Genomic DNA, 15910 nt, shown 5'->3' on the forward strand with positions numbered 1-15910 from the left:
GTTTTGGTTATTGGGGCTCAGTCAATTTAGCGACGCCTTCTGTTATCTGGGGGTAACACGGGTGGAGGTCCTCTCATCACCACTTTGTGATAACTCTGCACGAAGGATAATCGAGTTCGTAGGATCCTGATAATAGTTATCACCCCTAGCATTGAGTGATCTGCGGGTACTCTAACTGACCGATTCATCGACGATGAATGATATGCGTAGCTTCTCCTCCAATTTCAAATTTTCCATCTTAGTGACTCCACAGTCTTGCATTCTCTTACAAGCACCCTAGATATAATTTGTCCGATGAAAATTCAGCCCAAGTGCAGGAGACTCCCGACCCCCACGACTTACTTGGCCATTCAATTATGAGTTAGCTATATTTCTCGTCACTTATCTGTGGATCTTCACTGCTCCGTACCGTGCGCACGTCGCACGGTAATACTATCGTAAAGTTGCGTTAAGAATGAGTTGTCTGTTTCTGGTCCTTCTCCTCGCGACTTACAGTCTCCTTCAACTGTAACGGATCTGGAACGGAGAAAAACAACACTTTGTCGCTTCTACTCTCTACCGGCCCTCGCACATAGTGCAGCTATTATTTACTAAGATACACCAAAGGGCTGCGACATACATTAGTGTTACCCTTATCATCCGAAGAGCGCGCCTCACTGGCGCATCTGCCTTTTTAGCACTGCTCCACATGAAAATTGTACTTCACAGCAATACGGTTCTCTCAATTTCCTTATGAGGCAGGGTTGATGAAATTTCTTGGTGCGAGCCGCAACTGATTTAAGGCCCACCATGAGGATTGTAATCGTTACCAGGAAGGAGATCTTACGCCTTTGTGACAATTTGGTCTAAATTCATCGAGATTATCCACTGATTCTGACCGCCATTGGCATGCGTATTAAAATGCAACCTATACGCCTAGTGTGGCGGTGCAAACACCCGCAACATGTGTCGTTTTGAATCTTCCGGTTCAACTACCGAGGCAGCACATATTTTGGCAAGTGGCCATTTGGCTTGAAGCCCGTGAGCTGCCTTGTTCTTGATCCATTTGGAGCATGACCAGATCTATGGCCCTCTTGACTTTCCTTGTCCAGAAAGAGATATTTCTCTGCCCTGGCCTTCACGGTGAGTGCCATCTCTTCTACCACCGACGCTTCGTTAAGCGCTGTCGCACCAACACTTTCCCATAGCTGGTGTGAGCCTCCAGGGAAGTAGATTCCGCATTTGACCCATTAGCCGCCTATCCTCTGATTTTGTCAGGTCTAACAAAACGAGAGCGTCATCTAAGTGTATTATTTGTTAGCATTTCGATTTTACGAGTTACATGTATTCAAAATTTATTCTGTTACACCAACACTGAAAAAGACATATTAGTTTGACCATATCTTGTACTTGGCATGCAGCCAGCAGCCCATGTGAAGCAGGCACGTTTCCTCTGTGGAGTCCCAACATATTCCTCATACCGATACTTCAGTGTATAAAAAATACAATACTGTATTGTTCAGACAATAAAGTAGCTACAAATAATGTGTAATGTGTTTGGAAGACCGTGTACCCAGCAGGAACTTCCGACATCACCCGGAGAAAAGTATAAAGTGCTAGCAAAAGAGTTATTTCAGCAGTTAAGCCAACGATATGAACACGTGCAAATAATATATAGTAGAGGTAATAAAAAATCACATTAATGTCTTGATATTTCTTCTTCTCCAAGACTTTGACAGACCGTGCTTCTATATTATAGGGATGGGCAGCGATCAACTTCCTCTGCCCGATGCTTTCTTTCTTATAAAGCGGCATGTCATACATCTCATTTGTTACTTCTCTTCTTCTTCACGTCTTGGCAGAATATCTGCATCGAAAATTACTCGAATTGTCAGTGAGCAACTGGGGCAAGTAGCAATGTCTTCGCCTTCGTATAATTCGTCAAGGTCGATAAAAAATTGGTCACCACATGGACACGGGTAGTAGTAAACCTTTTCCTCTGCATCATATTCCATGTCCTCGATTTCTACCTCATCATACACGGATGCCATCGTCTCGTACGTGCCACCAACGTCAAAAGAATGCTATAATACAAAGATGGTACTATTATGAAATAGTAGTATTTCGTTGATGTTATTTTTGAGTTAATTAGTTTGCCTTGCCGAACAAGCGAGTCAGGAAGCCAGAGGTCGGCACACCAGCATCGGAATCGTTCGCAGGGACTGCGGAGACGCTTGCTGTGGTCATGGCTGCTTCTTCGAGTTGCGTCTTGCGTCTTCCACCTCCACGAATCGGGCGAATGACACCATCACCACCGTAATTTAAACCGCCACGTAAAGTCTTAATGACTCCTGTGTCGGTACTTCCCATGGACGCAACGAGGGCAGCGTTCGTGTGATTGAATTGTGCTTCAAAGTGTGAGCGTTGAGCTCCACGAAAGTCAGCAATCTGGTCACGAAGATGTGTAAGCTCTTCCACGTGCTTTTCTGCTTGTGCTCGCATATTTCCAGCCATGATGCGATTGTTTGCTTCCACCTGTTTGATACGTTCATCGCGCAGTACGAGTTTCTTCTTAGCCTCAGACAATTCGAGATCTAATGACGCATACTTGCGCAACAATTGTCGGTGTACAGCGACAAGTTGCTCCAACTTCTGCTGGATAGACCGCATGTGTTGGCGCTCGCGCGCCGACATACCACTGACGTTGGTTGGAGAAGAAGGTGTCGAACCGCCTTCACCTGTAGAAGCACCAGCACGACCTGCACGTGCTTCAAGATCCCGAATTTGCGCCGTCTTGCGGTCAATATCTTCTTGCAAACGGGTCTTTTCGTGCTCCGTAGCGTGCTTAAAAGCCAAGAATTCCTTTTCATACTCTCTTAATTTTATCCCAAGTGCTGTGTACTTGACCTTAAGATCTGAGTGATCTTGAGACTTGATATCGACGCTTTCCTTCACCACTTCGTTGAATAATTCTTGCTGCTGAAGTTGAAGATCTTCCTCTTGCTTAACGAAAGTCTTATCTCCGACCGAATTCATATCATTTGTTGACTGCTCTATTTGAACGATCTTTTCCGCTGCCGCTGCCAGCTCCCCACCACTAGGCGGTGTCTGTGCAGCCATCTCTTGTAAAAGGACATCATATTCTTTCCGTACGGTCTCCGAATGAATGATCAATTCCTTATGATCAAAATTAAGTCGATCAAATTCAGTACGCAGTTGAGCAAGGAGCGCGTCACGTTGTCGAATCTTCTCTTCTAAAGTCTTTTCTTGCAATTCCTTGACTCGCTGCAATTCCTCAGAGAGCACATGCTGAGTTTCCAGTGCTTGGCTGTGCTCTTCCAATTTTGCCGTAAGCAGACGAATTTCTTCACCACGTCGCATAGACTCTTGTTTCTCTTCGGCCAGTTCATCTTCTAACTGTGTCACTTTCTCTTGAATTTCTTCTAGTGCGCGACCAGCACGGGCAGTAGGTGATGGGGGGGATTCCGTCGTCAGATTATTCGACAGCTCTAGAGAAACGTCTAACGGATCCAAAGTGTCGCTCGAATTTTCTGTCTTCGCTACTTCCGCGATACCATTTAAGTCTTTGGATCCAACGACACCAGCTACAGATACAGTCTCTTCTAATGTCTCTTTTCCCGCAAGTTGAGCTTCAAGAGCGATAATGTATGTCTGTTGCTTGGCGATTTTTTTATCCGCTGCAGCAAGCAAAGCTTCGTACTCAGCGACACTGCGCTGCTCATTCACCACTGCCTTATTCTTTATTGACTTTGCACGCAAACCAAATCGTATGGTAGAAATCGTCTCGGACGCATTAAAACTGCTCGGAGATACATTGATAATAAGATTTGTACGCGAATTCCCTCCCAGTGATTCTTGCAATATTCGAGTCAATTTACTATCTCGATACGGTACGTGGGTGATATGCGAGTCAGTAAGTGCATTGATAACCATACCTAGAGCAGAAAGTGATTTATTGATCGTCTTGGCTTCTTCAAGTTGACGGCCAGTCGCGCCAGTTTTACGCACCATTTCAGAACCCGCAAGATCCACGAGGTATAGTTTGCCAGTCTTTGTAGCCTGATTTTCAAGATGTCGTTGCAGGAGAGTCACCATAAAAACACTGTGACTACGAGAGCTTCCTTCATTCATACCCGTCGCTGCCACAGCACGATTAGTTGCACCAGCTCGCATAGTCGCTAGAAGTTCCTCATCACTGGTTACACACATCTCTGTCATCCCTTCGACAAAGATACCGCGTTGAGCATCCTCTCGAACTTGCAAATTCACTTTCGACTTATATGGATCCAATAAATCACGAATATGTTCCATGTATATTTCAATGTAGCTTACTTTCACGATAAATTCCATGTTTTCGTCAGCATTGAGCACGTTATTAAATATCTCGGTTGCCGTGCGCGGAATGATACCTTGTAATTCCGGGTCGTCAATATTAGCCCCTTCCATTGTATATGTTTTGCCCGAAGACGTCTGACCGTATGCAAAAATGGTTGCATTGTATCCAGCCATAATATCTGCCATGCAACGATAAAAGCAGTTGATAAACTATTCCTTCAGACTATCCAAAATAATTGGTAATACCTTGTACAACAGGCAGTGCGACATTTTCAAAGACCGTCTTTTGATCACATTCCTCTCCAAACACATGGTCAAATGTAAATTTCTGCGGACTTCCGTCACAAGTCTGTGATAGACATACGCAATAAAATACTGAGCTCTTCGTGCATTGTTAAGTTGATTATTTGTCCACACCTTAACTTCAATCGTTTCATTCTCAGTAAAAACACACCGCTGAGCTGATGCCATTGTCAGTTCTTTTGCGTTTTGCGGACGTACCCGACAGCATACGCGTACATTGCCCATCTCATTCTTCAATATCAAGCAATGAGTACATAGCAACACGGTCAGTATGTCCGCAAGAAATAGCAACAAGCTTAAAGATTAGATTACAGATACGTTAGCGGACGAAGGACGGGCCATTAAGCTCGCTGGGGTGCAATGCCGGTAGCTTTGACGTAACTCGAAGGAGCTTAGCTTTTAAAATATACGTGCTTAAGTACAAACTTAAGACGAACTTAGTGGAGACAACTTCAACTCAACATTATATATTTAACGTCAACGTGAGCAGGACAGGGAAATGTACATCGGGCACGTAATCTGGTCGCGTTTGTTGATACTCTTGGTGTTTTTCTACGATTGTTGGGTCAAAATCTTTGGACTGTGTAGTGGTAAAACCATATTGTTTAGCAATGACACAAAAGCGGTCTAACGAGCCGCTGCGACTTGGCTGCAAGAGGAGACAGCGACCCGAGCCGCGACGTAATAGGTTTTTAATGGTATGTGCGAGGTCTTCATGAAACTCTTCGAAGAATAAACAGTCACTTGCGAAGACAAGATCAAATTGTTGCTGCAAATCCTTGCGTAAAGTGGCATTGCGATCCCAGCGCAGAAGCTCCGCTGTGATTTTCGTGTTGTTTACACGAGCAGGGAAAGTATTTTGTCTCTGATTCTCTGCAACGCATAGCTGCAAATTATTCACACATAGCAAATTACCGTCCGTTATTACAACGCGCTCAAAGTCGACAGGTGCACAAGCTAGTAGCCCCAAGGATGCAAGACCTGCCATACCGCTTCCTAGTTCACAACATGATACAGGCAATTCCGGTCTACCTACGCTTTGTATCTGCGAAAGAATGCCACTTGAGATTATGTATGATAATAAAATCTGTTCGGACGGCCACGTGCGAATGTTGCCCGTATTGTCCACGCCGTTGTTCATTTGATGACTCTGCAGCTCCGAAATAGGCACAAATTTGACGTCCTTTCGCTTTTCATGTACGACGACAGTTATCGATCTTTCCGTCTCACTCTCTATTGCTGCTGATAAGTTGTACATCATCCACGCGAAATTATCTTTTGCAGGTGTGTGCATTGAGACCTTTACTGTGTCAACAAAAGACACTGGACACAGCGGGAAAAAATCGGTGGCAATAGAAGATGCTGTAGTCCTCGTTATATCGACTGATGATGATGATGTATCATTAGATGTTGACCGTACAATTGCATTGCGCAATACGCGCCAGTGGCTTTTTGTCTTGTCCGACTGCGTCATACAGAATTCGGATAAAATGTATCACACTGGGATATTGAAATTTCATAAAACTTTTTAGCATTATTTTTTCGACATAAGTCACTGTTCTCTTTAACGACCTGCCCCGATCTTCTGTGCTATAAGCTCTTAAGAACGCCACGATGCCGCTCGAATCGACGATGATTTGGTGCGTTTGTAATCTCTAGGTAGAACTTGAACCTATAAATCTTAAAATGACGTAAACTCACAGCTTAGACAACTCGGAGTGGATGCGAAATGGCGACTACATTCCCTCGCGTCTGGAAGCACAGCACGACGCTGCCAACCTTCTATGTGGAACAAAGACACAGGCCAATCCAGAAAGTACTGTGGGTGTACTTGCCATGGCTGGAAAAAGTGTCCAGGTGCTAGCTTCACCTACAGACAATATGGGCACCCTGCTTAGCGCTATCCATGGCGTTAAGATTGGTGGCTCTATGAAGCTTTCCAACGCTATCCAAGTTGCACAACTAGCCCTCAAACATCGTCGTAATAAGACCGGGGGACAACGTGTCGTTGTCTTTATTGGATCTCCGATTGAAGAAGATGAAAAACAGCTCACAAAAATTGGCAAGCTACTAAAGAAGAATAACGTTTGTGCACTTAAATGCCGATCATGCAATATCCACATTCTACTGATTAAATTTTTTCTCTTCTTTCCTCTCTATAGATTGCTGTAGATGTGGTGAGCATGGGCGATATGGACACCAACGCATCCAAGCTACAGGCATTTGTTGATGCCGCTAGCAGCAATAATAACAGCCATTTAGTCACGGTACCAGCGGGTGTATTGCCCTCAGATGTGCTGGTATCTTCACCAGTACTACATGGAGACGATGGTGGTGCTGCTGCCGCTTCCAGCAGTGGTGGCGGTGGTAGCGACGCCTTCGCAGAGTACGGCGGTGTGGATCCTAGCATGGATCCCGAACTGGCCCTGGTACGAGAGATGATGCAATTTTGGGGAGAGCATCGAAGCGTTAATGCGCGTGAATTGTATTGCTTATTGTTTAGGCGCTTCGTGTGTCGATGGAAGAGGAACGTGCACGACAGGAGGCTGCACAGAAGCGAGCAGCAGAAGCAGAAGCAGAAGCCGCTTCTGCGACTGCTCCAGTCCCATCCCCAGCACTAACTTCTAATTCGACTCCAGGCACGGACAATTTGGCTGAACACGGACAAACTACACAAAATCCAGCGTCGGCGAGTTCCTCGGCCACTACGTCAGGACCTCCGCCCGCCCCAGCATCCAACTTACCTTTCATGGACCCCAAATTTGTCAATTCTCTACTGTCAGGTCTACCGGGAGTAGATCCAAATGACCCAAAGATTCAGGCTGCAATGGCACAGATGACAAAGAAAGACGAGAAGAAGGACAACGACGAGAATAAGGATGATGACGAAAAGAAGGAAGACAAGTAAGAGGTGAGTAAAGAAATATTATTCAGCGAGTCAAAATTTTGCTCGCACATGTCCGTAGTCCAACTCTTGAAGGTTTTGTTGCAGCGGATCTGTATGACTAGCTGATTTTAAGCGGCCCCAGGCCCTCAAGTTCTGGTCTTAGTTTGGTAGGGTCCTAACATATCCCGGTGAAACGCTTAAGCGTTGAACAATACAATCATTGGCTTGCAATCGCAAGGATTTACTGGCGTTTGCTAAGCGAATATTTTCCTCGTCCCATGTTTCCCTCGTATTTATAAAGTCAAAGTTCTTGGCAAGTTGCAATGCTTGCAGTCATAATTTGATTTGATTCTTCGCTGAAACATGGTGCTACTGTTTCAGCGCAAGGATTCAATTCTGAGCGAAGATTCAAAGCGATTTATTAGTTCGCTGCCGTCAACATTTATGAACTTGTTTCGCAAACGGCGACAGCTACTACCTGTATGGAGTTCGCATAAGTACTGCGCTTTGATCAAGTCGACATTTTTGGTGTTTTACCGAGCAACAACATTGGAAGATACAAAAGTGCCTGGCTTCTGGCAGCAAAATGCAATGAAATATTTGAATTTACAGAACTGCAAGATTAAACTTATTGATGACGATTCTGCTGGTTATGTGTTCTGCATCACACCCGAATCGGGAAGAGGATCTGTTTACTTTGCGGCTGATTCAGAAAAGGATCGAGCGAAGTTTATTGCTCAAGCTGCAGCTGTACAACACCGATTGCCATCTTTGAATGATTTCACATCGCTGAAATTACTAGGACGTGGTCACTATGGTCGTGTGATATTAGCATCGTACGCCGCAGATCGACAATTGTATGCAATTAAGGAGATGAAACTTGGTCAGGTGAAAGCAAAAGTTGTATTTGCCGAACGGGGTGCCATGGAGTGGGTTGGAAACCATCCATTTATTATGGGTCTGGACTTTGCACTAGCACGAGGTCGCTCAGTGTTTTTAATCTCTAAATTTATGCAAGGTGGTGATCTCTTTTTACATATGCAGAACAATGGAGGAAGCTTTAGTGAAGATGCTGTTCGATTCTACGCAGCTGAGCTGTTACTTGCTCTCGAGCACATGCACAACATGTGCATTTTACATCGTGATATCAAACCTGAGAACGTTTTATTGGACAACGAAGGTCACGTTAAGCTGGCAGATATGGGTCTTGCCAAACAAATGGATTCTAGAAATGGACGGACAAATACCATGTGCGGTACAGACACTTATTTACCGCCGGAAATGGTCGGTCGGTATCCGGATGGTCATGGTTTGTCGGTTGATCTTTGGCAATTTGGATGCATTCTCTTTGAATTGCGTGCTGGATATCCTCCATTTTACTTGCCTCAATCTAGTCAGAAAAGTACACACAAGCGAATTTTGTATCAATCTGTTCGTTATCCAAACAACATGTCAAGCGAATTGAAGAGTTTGTTGGTGGCTTTGCTTGTAAAACGTCAAGAAGATCGACTTGGTTACAGTAGTGGAGTCGCAGAAGTTAAGCGTCACAAGTTTTTTAAAGGAATCGACTGGGATCAAGTGCTTAAACGTCAATTAACACCGCCACTTTTACCAGGACCTTCTGGTGAAAATCTTGTGGGGAATTTTGATCCGCACTTTACAGATCAACCACATACGCTATACGCCCCGGATGAAATTGCCAGTTGTTTTGAGCGTGATTTTACCGGCTTCGACTATGTGCGTCCACCCAATGCAAGTGTGAATAGCTCCCTCACTCCACTTGTATTAAATTTATCGACATCTTCTCGAACTAGTACTACCAAGGACATGATTGAATCTACTGACAATACTATGTCGCGAATTAGCGGTAACGAGCAACAAAGCACTTGCGAGGATTGTAATCCTGAAGTTGATTATGACACTGGTGTATGAAGATGTTAAACGTCAGTAGTGAATGGGAATTGTATCAAAACAAATATTTATTAAGACTTTTTCATGCTCTTTCATCATTTCAACTTTTTCTACCTAATATATAAACGTAGTAAACCAGTCATATAATCACGATATGTTGCAATCACTACTTGCTGTGGAGCTTCGCCTTGGAGCACCATAACTGTGTGGCTGAAATTGCTGTTGCCGCAGTCGCGATTGTGCGTCAATTTGTCGCGATTGTGCGTCAATTTGCCGCTTCTTTTCTTCATAAAAACGCTCAGCCTGTCGCTGAGCTTCAAGTTCTTCCTCTGAGACTATCATTAGTCCATCAGCACTGACAGACATGGCCGCATGTTCGTCACCCAAAGAACTTCCCACATTTTTGCTATCTCCAAGCCTTTTTTCAACAGCCTGCAAATGGCGAGGGGACACACGCGTGTTATGACATGCAACTTCCTCTTCTTGCTGAATTTTCAAAGCCAACAAATAGTCTTCATCCTTTTCTTCTATATTAACCTCACTTTGTAGCAAAGGATCGCCAGTCGTGGTAGTATTGATACCGTTTGTGTTCAGCTCGCCATCACTTTTCGAAAAATTGCGACCAGTAAGGCTTTTATCGCTCGCTTTCTGCTCCTCTTGATCTGTACATTGCTGTTGTTCTCGCTGCTGCAATTGCTGCGTCAAGATATTTTTCTGGTGCTCTGAAAATGTCACAGGGCGAAATTGTGCGTCCAAGTACGCCGTGTCACCGTCTATTCCATTAAGTAACTCCCACACAACTGTAGGTTCTTCGAGGTATCCAGCGTCAGTAACCAGGAGATATAAAGCGCCTTCGAACTAAGGTAAGTTACGCAAGCGCAAATTGTCAGCGCGTCATAAAATAGAACCTTGACTCACGTACCTTGAACAATGTTGAGAAATGATTATTTCGAAAAAAAACACAAAGCTGGCGTTCTCGAACACCTTCATGCAGCTTCACGAGTCCGTAGTAGGTGAGTTGATTAGCAGTTAAATTAAAGAATTCTTCAAGTATTGGCCCCTCATCTAATAAAGTAGTTGCTGTATCCAACGCATCTGCATCACTCATGTGACGCTCCATCATCATGGTCTCCAACGTCTGCTTCGAAGGACTTGTTTTTGGCAAGATCATCACAGTGCCTGAGTTTGGACTTCCTAAAGTGTGATCCGAAGCTTGTGCACAACCAACGTCAATCGACAGGTTCTGTATTCTTGTCGTCTGAGCTGCTAGCGGAGACTCTTGTGCCTTCATTTGAGTACATTTCTCCTCTTCTCCTTGAACTGGCTTGACGATTATATTCGAGGCTAGTGCCTCTACATCTATCGGTTTCTCAGCTTCATTTGAATTTTCTGTCAATAGTACACCGCGATAGTCAACCAAGCGCTCGATCAATTCGTTGTACGACTTGTTACCCACTACTTCCATCTGAACCAAACGACACTTATAAGTGATCACTTTGATAGTGTCATCTCGCCATCTTTTGACCTCACCGTTTTCATGTCCTGCTCATCTAATAGCCAGCCGTGCACTAGCACAATATCAAGCATGTCGAATACTGCGCAAGCTACTGTGTACTCAAAGTCTGTAATGCTGGCAACATCAACTAACCAATAAGTATAATCACAAACGAAGCTTTTACAAATTCATACAACTCACTTGTGAAATCGCACATTGACATCAAGTCCCACTAACATCTTTGGTAACATTTCAGCAACGTCCTTCAGTGTTTTCTCCTGCGTTAGTCGCTCTAGCTCGCTTGCATTATTCAGCTACATTATCAATAAATCAATCAAAACAATTTCTCTATCGCCTTGATAAATGATAAGATGCAACGTACCGGTGGGTTTGTGTCTAAAAGACGGCGGTGCACGAGATGCATGAGGTTATGTGCACTTACATGACCAGGGGTCTCAATGACCCCTTCAAGCGACAGCTGCCCTCGCAGAAGCAAAACGTTGGCAATAGCCAAAAGTGGACATGGTCCATTTGCACTTTGGCACACATAATGAATGGGCTTCCCCAAAAACTGCGTTTGCTTGATGGCGTACACTTCGTCCATGGCAGCGAGGATTCTGATAAATTTAATACGAAAAACTCTTTGATAGATAGAATAAGAATAACCAATCAAAAAATGTCAAGTATTAGATTTAGAATAGGATGGAAGTCAAGAATAACCGACCTACGCTACATGATCCGCACGTTCCGCGCTTTCCAGTGATTTATAAGAACCCAACATTTCAACAAGTGCGCGATAATGTGAGTCAGGGTGACATAATTCAAAGTGCTGTCTTGAGTGTTGCTTTCTTCCCGCTTGGATACATCGTTGGTGCGTTGGCTATGGCGCTGTAACTGTCTAGGATCATTTATGTTGTTGGTTGCTTTATTGTTTTCTTAGCTCAACAATTGGATCGTAGTCTGGCGCGTTCTGGAATGTGGTTTACGGGTCTTGTTGGCTCAGTTTGTAGTGTCATGCTGGCGTACCAAAACTCGTCGCTACGTCTGCAAGGATTTGGCCGCAACGACGCCGAAGTGGCACGATTTCAATCGATTAAGAAAGAAGATGAGTAAGTCTATCTGTTACTTGAATAAAAAAGTCTCAACCTTTCTTGTTGCTGATCGCTGAAGCGAAAGTTTAGGGAACTCTTAGTATTTTCGAAGCAAGCGATTATGCTAAACCGCGATTTGACCACTTTGATAAGGATTGTATTTTTTTCAAGGGCGCCGGAATTCACGCTTATTTCCCTTGCAGACCATAAACAATCTAGGAGAACTAACTTTCAGCCTCCGCAGAGGTCCTATTGACATCTTTAACTGATTTCGCAACTTATTTAGCCGTTCCCACTCTGTTCCTTGCTGACATGGGTTGGAAGAGCACAACTTATTGTGTTTGTGCAATTGCTTAACTTGATCACGGTGACTGTCTGACAAGCTAAATACCTTTGACCATCTCAGGACCTTGTGCTCTCCCACAGAAACTTAAAGCTAAAATGATGGAGACGTCACCTCAGTATAAGTCTGGTTGCAAGATAAATTCTACAGCTAACTGGTCTTTGAGTAAATATCATCACTGTTTTTCTGGACAGTGTGCCAGTACTACGACGCTGTTGTCAGAACATTTGGTCATTTTTGCCCTTATATGGTTATTCATCGACAAATTACGTTGCTCATAATGCATCTATGACAAAACTAGAATAGAATATTATCTTAGATGACCATCCTAACGTAATAGAGATCTAGGTGTTCATATCCATATTACCAGGTTTTTCTGTATCTGCATTCATATGATTGGACACAAACATACAAAACTGGTACTTTTCAATGAGTGAAGACTTCGACCCACGCGAGCCACGCTATCCCGTGATCGTCAAGCACCCAACTTTTGACGACATCAAACATAACTTTGGCGCTGGTGATTACACACGATGGCTTGGCGTCAGTGCTTTATCCTTCCCTGCCGGCTATGTATTCGGTGCGCGCATTTTTATAGCAGCTAACCATGTCGACTGAAAACTTATTGGCGTATTCGTTAGGACTTAAATTACACCGCCACGTAGCTGTGCCATCCATGGTAGTCACAGGGTTTCTCGGCTCGCTTGGGGGTTTCTTGTGGGCGTACCAGAACTCATCCTTCCGCCTACAGGGTTATAAGGCCAATCCAGTAGAGGTGCAGCATTACATCACCAGCAAACAGCAGTAGTCTACTTGTTTTAATGCTGCGTTGAACAGCAAAGTGCACCGTTGCTGATCTGCTTAAGCTTTTCGGCAAATAATGAATACCAGACTATCAAATTTTCTAGCATTTTCTTGACAGCAATGAGTTGAGGTTTGAATTTTCCTGCTGCATGCACAGTGAAGTAAATCAATGAAAGGTTGACGAGAAGAAACCGCGTCTGCGTTGTTTGTTGTTCTTCCAGCTGCACTTAAGCTCAAATGATGAAGCGATGTATATCAATTAAGCCTTCGAGACAGCCTGCGTTTTTTTCGGAGCTATCAAATGCAAGTTTGGTATTGTTTGTCTAGCCTGCTAAACGCAGCACGTTCTTGACATTACATCATATATTAGTAGGTGTATAGCTATCGGAAATTCATATAATCATCCAGACTTCAATAATTTGTTACGTTAAAGCGTTTTTTACAGCAATAGAACTGAAATCTCGTGCTTGATGATTTGTTTATTCGCTCCCTAAAATATTTTATTAGGTGAATTATATCGCGTTATGACCGATCTATCTTTTTCGAAAGAAGCGCTGATTGTAAAATTTGTAGCATCTAAATGACAGCTTTATGTCAATGAGAAACGCAGCTTCTGCAGAAGTAAGCGATTGAGCAGGATCCATTATTTTTCAAAGAATAGTTCTGGTCATCCAACAGACATATTTCTTACTGTGATAACATGTCGAATATTCCGTTAAACATGTTTCAAAATCAAGTGCTATACAAATCCTATAATTTTGTCGCGACCCATATTTATGGCTCGTTCCCAACAGAGATACTTCGACTTCGCTAGCAGGAGTTTTACACATTATGGCATGCCAACGCTAACTATCACGAAAAAGCAGCTTTGCCTCACTGATCGCGGGCTTCAACAAAATGACTCTGCGAAGGCATATCACAATGGTGTACACAACCTTGTCAGCTATAGCCCTGGAACAACAGCTAGCCTGAAAACTATGAATGGTGAATCAATGCTGTTAAAGCTTTACGTGTTGGAAAATGGATCCGGATACGATAATCTATATGGCCGTTGGCGGTTGAAGTGGCCTAAGGGGTCGCGGGGGTTTCTCTGGGCCTCGGGGGGGATCACGATCCAGGTGCATATTCTAGGAGCTAGGTGCAGGGAGAATGCCTTGGTTTGAATACATCAGTTGCTCTTTCACCATCCACATTCCAACAGGGGGGGATGAGCCCAAGCGAGTTGCGCTAGGGGAAAAACGATACAACGCCTAGGAACAATGGATTTACAACGCGAGGACATGCTGGTGCTCTTGGACAAGGCCAAAAAACAGTGGTCTAGCAGCTTTCCACCAGTTCGCAACGGCGAAGAGATCGATTGGCGTCAGCGCAAGTGGCTTCTGTGGATGACGTTCCATGAGGATGGGGTCCTCAAAATCGCGGAGGGCAGGCTCAAGAGAGACCAACTCAGCACTGCAGAAGGGAAGATAGCTTTTGATCGCCAGCAGTGCAAGATCCAGCGCATGATCGCGTCGGCGATACCGCCACACCGCCTGCAGCAGGTCGACACTTAGAGATTGGCACTGAGATGTGGGCAGATGTGAACGAGATCTACGAGAGGCGCATGGACCCGGTGATCAAGGAGAGCACCATTCGCCGGAAGTGCGATGAGCTCAAGGAGCTCAAGTGCTCGCCAACACGCGATTTGAGCATTCATCTGGCCAAGATGTTTAGGATCAAGTCGGACTGAAGAGTTACGGCTACGACGGCAAGGATATCAACATGAGGCAGATGATGCTGGACAGTCTTCCTGATCTGTACGGGTATGAGCAGCTGCGCGGAACAGTGAAGTACGAGTGTTCGGCGGAGAAGCTTCTGGATGGACCCCGGGCATTGGTTGAACAAGCCGCAAGGGAAATCTAATACAGGTAGTGGACAACAGCAAAGTATGTAGCCAGAGTCTGCTGTTTTTCTACTTAATTCAGCACTGAACATCTGAAACTCGTCTCGAAAAAATACTTCGATCGCATTAAAGCGATCAGTGATAAGTTGAGCGTCATCAAAACTCATTTATCGTGCTAATAACAAAAGGATGCAGCACAGGGCTCCGCATCAGCAACAAAATGGGCAAAATGGGCAAAATGAGAGCAAGAATAATCGGCACGGTAATAGTCAGCAAAAACTGAAGCGTACAGGAAAAACAAAACTTGCCACTGGTGCAAAGAGATAGGTCACTTCCAGGCTGACTGTACGGCTATTATCGATGGTGTTGCTGGGCCTGGTCCGGCTACCGCCAGTAAAGGCAACACTGGGACGAATGCTGGGACGCAATGGCGTCAGCAGCGCTCCAGCTACACGAGTCGCGGCGGCGAAATCCGTGCGGACAGGCGTGGAGTTGTTGAAGATGAGCAAGGTGTGGCTGCTGGCGTTGCGATGGTTAGTCCGATGCTGGCCGTTCCGGACTCGAAGAGTGAGGATGACAAGATAGCCAAGTCGCTACCAGAGGGATCGTCATGGTGGCGTTTCGACGCAGGTTCCAATGTGCATCTGACCGGAGATCGCTCTCACTTTGCTCATCACGACAAAATTCACCCAGAAACTATTGGTGCAAATGTCGTTGGTGTGGCCGCCACGACGCCTACTTCTGCGTCCGGTATTGGTCGAGTGAAGATCATCATCAGGTGGGCGACACCGAGGCTGAGGTCTTTTTGGACGATGTACTGTACGTGGAAGGCGCGTCACACGGACTGTTCTCGATGCAT

The 15910-nt window shown here is 44.7% G+C and overlaps 9 protein-coding genes across 9 annotated transcripts; 5 read left to right on the forward strand and 4 right to left on the reverse strand.

Annotated features, from left to right (window-relative positions):
- Window positions 1-1496: 1496 nt before the first annotated feature.
- Window positions 1497-2127, reverse strand: PHALS_15267 (diphthamide biosynthesis protein). The gene has a single exon (XM_024721593.2). The coding sequence runs from the start codon at window positions 2028-2030 to the stop codon at window positions 1812-1814; it is 219 nt and encodes a 72-aa protein (XP_024586676.1). The 5' UTR covers window positions 2031-2127; the 3' UTR covers window positions 1497-1811.
- PHALS_08027 (kinesin heavy chain) lies at window positions 2128-4980 on the reverse strand (the record flags this gene model as incomplete). Its single annotated transcript, XM_024721594.1, has 4 exons — window positions 2128-4514; window positions 4582-4684; window positions 4753-4869; window positions 4951-4980. The coding sequence occupies 4 exons, from the start codon at window positions 4978-4980 to the stop codon at window positions 2128-2130; spliced, it is 2637 nt and encodes an 878-aa protein (XP_024586677.1).
- Window positions 4981-5101: 121 nt separating this feature from the next.
- On the reverse strand, window positions 5102-6112 carry PHALS_08028 (Uncharacterized conserved protein; the record flags this gene model as incomplete). The annotated part of the gene is made up of 1 exon (XM_024721595.1): window positions 5102-6112. One exon carries the CDS (start codon window positions 6110-6112, stop codon window positions 5102-5104), a length of 1011 nt encoding a protein of 336 aa, XP_024586678.1.
- Window positions 6113-6252: 140 nt separating this feature from the next.
- Window positions 6253-7546, forward strand: PHALS_08029 (multiubiquitin chain binding protein mbp1; the record flags this gene model as incomplete). Its single annotated transcript, XM_024721596.1, has 5 exons — window positions 6253-6278; window positions 6342-6723; window positions 6801-7067; window positions 7142-7169; window positions 7242-7546. 5 exons carry the CDS (start codon window positions 6253-6255, stop codon window positions 7544-7546), a joined length of 1008 nt encoding a protein of 335 aa, XP_024586679.1.
- Window positions 7547-7888: 342 nt separating this feature from the next.
- On the forward strand, window positions 7889-9457 carry PHALS_08030 (agc protein kinase; the record flags this gene model as incomplete). The annotated part of the gene is made up of 1 exon (XM_024721597.1): window positions 7889-9457. One exon carries the CDS (start codon window positions 7889-7891, stop codon window positions 9455-9457), a length of 1569 nt encoding a protein of 522 aa, XP_024586680.1.
- A 126-nt stretch (window positions 9458-9583) lies between these two features.
- Window positions 9584-11535, reverse strand: PHALS_08031 (Uncharacterized conserved protein; the record flags this gene model as incomplete). Its single annotated transcript, XM_024721598.1, has 5 exons — window positions 9584-10294; window positions 10359-10901; window positions 10967-11066; window positions 11133-11245; window positions 11314-11535. 5 exons carry the CDS (start codon window positions 11533-11535, stop codon window positions 9584-9586), a joined length of 1689 nt encoding a protein of 562 aa, XP_024586681.1.
- A 98-nt stretch (window positions 11536-11633) lies between these two features.
- On the forward strand, window positions 11634-12123 carry PHALS_08032 (NADH-ubiquinone oxidoreductase, 21kDa subunit, N-terminal; the record flags this gene model as incomplete). The annotated part of the gene is made up of 3 exons (XM_024721599.1): window positions 11634-11802; window positions 11872-12040; window positions 12102-12123. The coding sequence occupies 3 exons, from the start codon at window positions 11634-11636 to the stop codon at window positions 12121-12123; spliced, it is 360 nt and encodes a 119-aa protein (XP_024586682.1).
- Window positions 12124-12794: 671 nt separating this feature from the next.
- On the forward strand, window positions 12795-13173 carry PHALS_08033 (conserved hypothetical protein; the record flags this gene model as incomplete). Its single annotated transcript, XM_024721600.1, has 2 exons — window positions 12795-12945; window positions 13007-13173. 2 exons carry the CDS (start codon window positions 12795-12797, stop codon window positions 13171-13173), a joined length of 318 nt encoding a protein of 105 aa, XP_024586683.1.
- Window positions 13174-14428: 1255 nt separating this feature from the next.
- On the forward strand, window positions 14429-15071 carry PHALS_08034 (uncharacterized protein; the record flags this gene model as incomplete). Its single annotated transcript, XM_024721602.1, has 3 exons — window positions 14429-14655; window positions 14747-14810; window positions 14883-15071. 3 exons carry the CDS (start codon window positions 14429-14431, stop codon window positions 15069-15071), a joined length of 480 nt encoding a protein of 159 aa, XP_024586684.1.
- Between the last annotated feature and the right edge of the window lie 839 nt (window positions 15072-15910).

Source organism: Plasmopara halstedii (genome assembly GCF_900000015.1).
Source record: "Plasmopara halstedii genome assembly, contig: Scaffold_3120, whole genome shotgun sequence".
Classification (NCBI taxonomy): Eukaryota; Oomycota; class Peronosporomycetes; order Peronosporales; family Peronosporaceae; genus Plasmopara; species Plasmopara halstedii.